This window comes from Siphateles boraxobius, unplaced genomic scaffold (genome assembly GCF_051911475.1).
Source record: "Siphateles boraxobius isolate OS27281-9 unplaced genomic scaffold, OSU_SipBor_1 53, whole genome shotgun sequence".
Lineage (NCBI taxonomy): Eukaryota > Metazoa > Chordata > Actinopteri > Cypriniformes > Leuciscidae > Siphateles > Siphateles boraxobius.
In genome coordinates, this window is record NW_027509175.1 from 4,244,332 (window position 1) to 4,253,019 (window position 8,688).

The window sequence follows — 8,688 nt, forward strand, 5'->3', positions numbered from 1 at the left end:
CTGCTTGCTTTTATTTTATAACAGTGGTTTGTGTGTTAATGCTTTAATAACAAATAATTTATCAGGAGCATTTATGCTGATGTGTATGGTGGCGACACGTAGGCGAAAGTATTTGGAGGTAGCCTACAAAAAAAAGAGTGTATTTGCGGGCGGGAGCGGGACAAAAATGTTGCGTGCGGGATAAAGTAACATAGAAAATAGTTGAGAACGTCAGTTATAACGACCCACGTATGAAAAAAATGGACGGGTTTAAATCGGGCTCGGGCTCATAATTACAGTTTATGTGTCGGGCCGGGCTCGGACACAATGCGCACGGGCTCGGGTCAGGCTTGATTTTTTGGGCCCGATCTAAGCTCTACAATGGATGACTTCAGACAGAAGCACATGGATACCACAGCTAAGAACAAACTTACTGCTGATCCACTTTTCCATGTTGATAAGAGCATTAAAATTAGAAAAAATAATGAGACAAATAGAAATCAAGGGACATTTAGAATAGATAAAAATGTGCGATTAATCGCGAGTTAACTATGGCATTAATGCGATTACTCGCGATTAAATATTTTAATCGTTTGACAGCACTAATATATATATATATATTTCTTAACCCTAATGTGTACAAGATGGCTACATTTATACAGTCAGGATTGGCTCTCAGATTGAACTGTACATACAACAGCAGACAGAAGCGTGTCAAATAATAATAACAGGTAACCAAAGTCAAACTCTTTCAATTTTTCAATAACGCCAAGTAATGCATGTTATTTGATAGTAAATAGCAAGACTTTGTATTGCATCTTTGAGGATTACACCAGAATCCTCTTTGGTAGTTTATGTTCTTTTGTTTTGACTTCGGTGTAAGTACTAAAGTCTGAACTCTGCAATCTCTTTTTCTTCAGCATGGACAGCGTCAATGATGCGTAACAAACTTCATCTTCTTGCTGGAAAATATCAACAACATTAATATACAAAATACAAATTTTAGATGAAGAGTATTTCATTTGAGAAATGTTTGATATATGGGTTGTCAGGATGTGCACGTCAAGCAAAGCAGTACCTCAAAAAAGCAATTCTCAGTCTGTGTTGCTGCAGAAACTACAAAATATTAAAATAACAGAACTTGATTCAGAAAATATAAAATCACCATGACATTTAAAAATACATTTCATTGTTTTGCAAAGCTCAAAACTCAGCTGGAGAGCCAAAGTCATTTTATGCAGGGTTACATAAGTGATTGTAATATTATACATGGTTTATTTTGTAACACTGATGATTCAAAGCAAATATTGTGACATCAGAAAAATCAAACATAGCTCTGGTGAAGGAAATGGGTTCAGGAGTGAATGATCACCTGTAGTTTTCCTCTGACAGAGACAGTACACACTGATGGAGAAGAGAAGAACACACACAGGACACACACTGAACAGCAGCTTCATGGAGAGGTCTGATACAGGAAATGTGGAGGTGATGTTGAACGTCACATTGTGAGAAGACTTTGACTCTAAATGAAATGAAAGAAGTAACTGCCGAAGTCATCACCTGCACATTTTTTTTAATAGACACATACTTGGTTAATACAGGTCCTTCTCAATAAATTTGCATATTGTGATAAAGTTCATTATTTTCCATAATGTAATGATAAAAATTAAACTTTCATGTATTTTAGATTCATTGCACACCAACTGAAATATTTTATGTATTTTATTGTTTTAATACTGATGATTTTGGCATACAGCTCATGAAAACCCAAAATTCCTATCTCAAAAAAATAGCATATTTCATCCGACCAATGAAATAAGTGTTTTTAGTACAAAAAAAGTCTACCTTCAAATAATTATGTTCAGTTATGCACTCAATACTTGGTCGGGAATCCTTTTGCAGAAATGACTGCTTCAATGCGGCGTGGCATGGAGGCAATCAGCCTGTGGCACTGCTGAGGTGTTATGGAGGCCCAGGATGCTTCGATAGCGGCCTTAAGCTCATCCAGAGTGTTGGGTCTTGCGTCTCTCAACTTTCTCTTCACAATATCCCACAGATTCTCTATGGGGTTCAGGTCAGGAGAGTTGGCAGGCCAATTGAGCACAGTAATACCATGGTCAGTAAACCATTTACCAGTGGTTTTGGCACTGTGAGCAGGTGCCAGGTCGTGCTGAAAAATGAAATCTTCATCTCCATAAAGCTTTTCAGCAGATGGAAGCATGAAGTGCTCCAAAATCTCCTGATAGCTAGCTGCATTGACCCTGCCCTTGATAAAACACAGTGGACCAACACCAACAGCTGATTGTGGGTACTTGACACTGGACTTCAGGCATTTTGGCATTTCCTTCTCCCAAGTCTTCCTCCAGACTCTGGCACCTTGATTTCCGAATGACATGCAAAATTTGCTTTCATCTGAAAAAAGTACTTTGGACCACTGAGCAACAGTCCAGTGCTGCTTCTCTGTAGCCCAGGTCAGGAATCTTTTGCAGGTGTTTAGAGTTAATTAGTTGATTCAGATGATTAGGTTAATAGCTCGTTTAGAGACCCTTTTCATGATATGCTAATTTTTTGAGATAGGAATTTTGGGTTTTCATGACCTGTATGCCAAAATCATCAGTATTAAAACAATAAAAGACCTGAAATATTTCAGTTGGTGTGCAATGAATCTAAAATATATGAAAGTTTAATTTTTATCATTACATTATGGAAAATAATGAACTTTATCACAACTTTATCACAATATGGTAATTTTTTGAGAAGTACCGTATTGTTAAATATTTTCAAGGGTGTTGTCACCCAAAAATTTACATTCATTGATCTTGTATATATAACTAGTTCAGTCATGCTGATAGCATCTGCAAGCAATCACACCATTACCACATGGTACAAGCTGATTGGCCTCTGCTGATCCTGCAGCCAATGAGATTGCTTGTTTAAATAGTTTTAAATAACATTTAAATAGTCTGGGTCTTTGTTCGCTGTAAGCTAGTCCCGCAGCACATTATCAGAATTCCTATGAAACCCTTCACTTGCCGAGATCTGTTTATTCACGCAGCAGCATATCTTACACACTCACAGCAATGTTTTTGTCTCTATTGGCAGTGATGACATTCGGTTTACAGAATCATACTAAATTTTCTGCCATTGTTCCTGTGCAAGTACATTTGTACTGCCTCACATTAACAGGCCTATATTAATTAATTATAGCACCGTGCATTAAAGGGATGGTTCATCCATTTTTTTGGTTCATCCAAAAATAAAAATTCTGTTATCATTTACTCACCCTCAAGTTGTTCCAAACCTGTATGAATTTCTTTCTTCTGCTGAACACAAAAGAAGATATTTTGAAGAATATGGGTTAACCAAACAGGTCTCCATTGACTGTATTGGGTCGGAAATACTATGGAGGTCAACTGCTTGGTTACTGGCATTCTTCAAAATATCATCTTTTGTGTTCAGCAGAAGAAAGAAATTCATAGAGGTTCGGAACTTGAGGGTGAGTAAATGATAACAGAATTTAAATTTTTTGGTGAACTATCCCTTTAACTGTTCTGTGAAATGCGTCTTTTGACTTTAAACCATATCCAGATAATCCATTCCTCTGTGTGGTGAAAAGCAAATATATATATATATATATATATATATATATATATATATATTTTTTTTTTATTAATTTAGTCGCAGTGTATGGTCAAAATCATTCAGGAGCAAATGGGAAACTATCATTCTTAATTCATTTAAAAGATAAAGTATATTATGTGGGATATATATATATATATATATATATATATATATATATATATATATAAATTATTATTATTATTATTATTGTATATTAGCAGATGCTGCTTTGTTTTTTTTATTGCATTGACATGTAGAGATTTTTAAGTGTGATTTAAGGGATTTTTCCAATTTCATGCAAAAAAAAAATCATGACAAAAATAGAAAAATATGGCCTACGGTTTCTGCAAAGTTTACCAACATTGACATAACTATAAAAGTAGAAATATTTTCTTACCCAAGACAGATAGGTGAGTTCTTCTGTTTCCATACAGGTACTGTGGGCCTATGACGCCATATAAATAATTTACTTTTCTTTCATCTATTGCACAGTAATACATTCCCTCATCAGAGACACTGACATTCTCTATATGTAGATCATAGGAGTTACTGGAGATGTTTTGCACAAAACTGAAACGTGGAAATGTCCGCAGGAAAATCTTTGAAGAGTCTATTAACAGAGATGGTTGATGCTCATGCGAGCAGTTTCTCAACCAAACAATGTGTGATCCAAGAGAAAGGACAGAGTCGCAGTAGAGAGTGATGCTGTCTCCTGCTTTAACTCTCATGTCCACTTCTGTCCCAAACACTCTCTGGTGTTCACAGAGCAAAACACCTGCAAAAGCAAATATACGATCAAATCAATAGGCTACTACGTTATAAAGAGTGCAAAATAACATTTCAAAAACACACAATGGACTTACACACACATATGACGACTGTAACTCTCGCTCGCTCCATCTTTGTGGCTGATAGATAAGAAACGAGGGTCTTCATGCGCATGTCGCCTGACTGACTGTGATGGGAGGGATTTCTTCTAAAAAGCTTTCATACACTTAGAGGTTGGGGACTTTTTCTTTTGGATTGAGGGTTTTATCAGATTCATTAATATTTGAATTATAGCATACATTATGTTTCTAATCTGGTTGTAAACTCAAAGAAAGTTTGATATTGTAAAAGTGCACCTTCATTCTGATATAAAGTGATCATGTTTACTATTTTTATGTGTTGTTATTTTCAGCACATCACAGATCAATTGTGCCATACAGTTCATGTCTAACCGAAGGTGAATTGATATGATATAACTGGCGACAGAATGTTGAGGTTTAACTGTCATTATAAAAGCCTTCATAAAAAAATCAGAAGTATCACATTCAAGCAGGGCATAACAGGAAACCTATTGTCACATCCTGTTAAATCTAACACCCTTTGTACTTTATTCATACCTCTTTCTTCAAATAAAGGTCATGTTTGTTTTGGCCTGTAAATGTCTCTATATATTTTGTGTGTGGGTTTTTATAAGAATAAATTTGCTTGTGATGTGTATTGCTGAGACAATGTAATTCTGTCCTTGCATAAACAGCGTCTAACCACATATTTTTTCTTTCCGATTTGTCATCTAAACAGATAACCGTAGTCACTGGTACAATATGATCATCTAAGGTTATGGTTTTCCTGTTTCCACATGATTAAATTTGACATTCTTAATTGGAAAAAAAAATATTGCTGCAGGTTAAAAATCTAACCTCAAATATGCAGTTGATTACTTGTGTCTATACTAATATTAAAGTCCACACAGCTATATATTAACACACAAAGATATAGTTAGACAAATTCTTAAGGAAACAGTTAACAGTGGAAACATTTGTGGTTAAAAATAACATCAAAGCATGATTAACCACTTTACAAAAACCTGTGAAGAGTACTAAATCATTCAAACATACTGGAAACCCCCTTTTTGATAGCATCAAACATTTCTAAAATTAGAAAAGCAGAAGACTTTCCAATTTCCAAGGCTGTGTCCCTCCGGATGTCAGTGTCAGATGCATACGTCATCAAGGATGTGATATTTCAGAGAAGTAACCATTATAAAACTGATTTTTATTCCTTGTGGAGTGCAAATTGTTGTAATTTCCTTATGACTTTGGAATGCAATGGTTACTTTACTGAAATGATGCAGCCTTTATGCATATGCGACCGACAAACACAACCTTCGATATGAGACACGGCTTACGAGTTTAAATCACACTGAAGCTCAATGTCATCTGACCTATATATAAACAAAAAACCATAGTTTGTTTTTGTATACATGACATTTAGGTAAAGGTTCATGACACTTTCAGCAAACCTGCTGAAATATGGTTTCATGACATAAAAAAAACAAAAAAAAAACAATGCTACCAATGTGGTTTCTCATTCTAAACAATACAGCAGTCATTAGACAACTAAGAAATTAATTTAAAATGTAGTGCAAAATTTCACACCCAAATTAGACAATATTAACATCTTTGGAAACAAAAATAGACATGTGTCTTTGTGAATATCTTGTTTATTTTCTATTGTTTCAGATCTAATTGCTCTATGCAAATGCATTTGCTGTAATGGATCACGCAAATTTGGGCAAATCCAGACACCAATTTAGCTTCTGAAGCGTTTATTTTAGCAGTTGGGTAATTTATGACTGTTTATAAATATCTGTACACTCCTGACTGCTGAAATGTACATTTCCAGCAAGGTTAAGCATTTTGATTTACATTCACTTTAAATGTGGTTTATACTTTATATTTGCACAACAACATATAGAATGAAAAAGGGCAGGATCCCACAAATATTTGAAATATTTTAAAGTCAAATCTATGAAAGCTGGGTTCTGCCACAGAATAAACCTTTTAAAAAATAACATTTTATCTCACAATTGTTATTAAGTCAGAATTTTGAGATATGTTCATTCACAATTGTGGGAAATAAACTCCAAATTCAGACTTTTTTTCTCGCAATTGCGACTATATCTCACAATTTGGATTTTATAACTCGCAATTGCGACTTTATATTACGCAATTCTCACAATTATGCAAGATGTAAACTCAAAATTGTGAGGGAAAAAAAGTCAGAATTGTGATATGAAAAGTCGCAAGTACCTTTTTTTTTTTTAATTCTGTGTCGAAAACAAGCTTCCATTAAAATGAGACGGACACTTTAGAACAATTTTAATACTTACATAGGTCATAAAATCTGTATAAAAGCCAACGTCACAAGTGTCAGTAAAGTCTGGAAAAGAACTGTCAGTGTTTGATGACAAATATAAATACAAATATCATCCTCCTTCAACGAAATGCAACTTTTTAACTTGAGTGATGAGAATTTTTAAATTTAAACCAATTTGGAGTTAGATATCAAATAGAATTGTATTCAAGGACAAGTTCGATATTTTACACTGAAAGCCCTGTTTTAAGATAGATTCTGATGAAATTGAACAGTTAAGATTGAAATTTGGACATATGCAGCTGTCCCGAGAATTTTAGGTTTCTGTGTTAGCACCCCCACAATGGTTTCATAGGTGCACTGGAACAATATCATTCATAAAACGCATTAAACTTTAGTTTACAAAGACGTGAAACTCACCGAGTGGTCTGGGGTGTTCGGTGATATGCTCACGCAAAAATCGCTGTAAAAGATGCTTTCCAACAGGTGTTTTACCATTCGTTGTAAAACTGTGGACCTATTTTTCCAAACGCCTCACAACCGGACATTCTTCCGCTGAGAGCTTGAATAATAGACACTCCAGCCCAGTTGGTGGCGATAATGCACCTTTGCCAATGTTTGGATAGCGTATTCTACGATACCGCGACCATAGACATCAGACCATTTTGCAAGATGTAAACAACACTGGTCCAGAAGCACTTCCTGTTTCAGTTTTTTAACACTTCATAAACGTTGGGATAAAATACAACCAACAGAACAAATAAAACTGAATCAAAACGTTAAACAAACATCTTTAAGATGTTTTCTTTACATGTGAAATAAAGAAACCAGTTATAAACTGAAACAGGAAGTGTTTCTGGACCAGTGTTGTTTACATCTTGCAAAATGGTCTCATAGACATCATATAGATAGACGCCCTATCGACATTGTGCCCTATGCCAGCGCATTTAATTAATCATATCTCTCTATATGATATCAATGGACTAGATGCCCTATTGGCCGCTGTGGCGCAAGAAATGCGGCCGCCATCTTAAACCGGTCATACTCCTATTTGCGTTGCATAGCAGCAGTAGATGCCAGAGCACTGTGCAGCATATTCCTGCTCAAATCGGCGGACCATCACTCGGGGATTACTTTTCACAAGTAAGATTTAACATTTAACATTACCATACTATTGGTTGTATTTTGTGAATAAAATATTCAATGTGTCCTGTATCGTAGCTACGTGTATGACCTTTGCAGCAAAAAAAAATCGTGAAAATCAGTTTGGTATTCAGTGAGATATGATTAATTAAATGCGCTGACAGCTCATTTCACCTGCCAAACAGATTACACTTGAGCGGAGCGGGTGACGGGTTTAAGATGGCGGCCCCACGGCTCGTCCGCGCCAATAGGCAGTAGCGGTCGATTGGGCGTCTATCTATATGATGTCTATGACCGCGACTGGAAGACTACAGAAAGAATACAAACAACCCCATTTCCATTGGCGGAGTAATACCGTACCTCACAGAACATCAAATACAAGTCATTGGAGTTGGACAAAAACTACGATAAAACCTGTCGGAAAGCATCTTTTACAGCGATTTTTGTGTGAGCATGTCAGTGAACACCCCAGGCCAGTTCACCCCAGTTCACGTCTTCGTAAACTAAAGTTTAATGCGTTTTACGAATGATATTGTTCCAGTGCCCCTATGAAACCATTGTTTAGGTGGGGGGTGCTAACACAAAAACCTAAAATTCAGCAGCATTTGTCCAAATTTCAATCTTAACCGTTCTATTTCATCAGAAACGATCTTAAAACAGGGCTTTAAGTGTAAAATACAGAACTTGTCCTTTAAGTATGTCTGTATTAAATAGTTAATTAAAGCTTCATTGGTAATAAATCCAACACATTGGCACACATGTCGATTAATAGGCTCATCCTGTAGTAAATACAGTATATTAACC

The 8,688-nt window shown here is 35.7% G+C and overlaps 1 protein-coding gene across 1 annotated transcript; it reads right to left on the minus strand.

Moving 5' to 3' along the window:
• Positions 1-589: 589 nt before the first annotated feature.
• Positions 590-4,798, minus strand: LOC143714097 (uncharacterized). Its single transcript, XM_077205057.1, has 5 exons — positions 4,464-4,798; positions 3,998-4,375; positions 1,352-1,501; positions 1,058-1,095; positions 590-941 (listed from the first exon to the last, which is right to left on the minus strand). The coding sequence occupies exons 1-5, from the start codon at positions 4,540-4,542 to the stop codon at positions 807-809; spliced, it is 780 nt and encodes a 259-aa protein (XP_077061172.1). The 5' UTR covers positions 4,543-4,798; the 3' UTR covers positions 590-806.
• Between the last annotated feature and the right edge of the window lie 3,890 nt (positions 4,799-8,688).

Bases quoted from the DNA above. Each gene is read 5' to 3' on its own strand.
- LOC143714097 (XM_077205057.1), bottom strand. From the start codon at position 4,542: ATGCGCATGAAGACCCTCGTTTCTTATCTATCAGCCACAAAGATGGAG. The intron at 4,376-4,463 runs GTAAGTCCATTG...TTGCTTTTGCAG, and splicing joins TACAGTCGTCATATGTGTGT to GTGTTTTGCTCTGTGAACAC. The intron at 1,096-1,351 runs GTGATCATTCAC...AATATTTTGTAG, and splicing joins CTGTCAGAGGAAAACTACAG to TTTCTGCAGCAACACAGACT.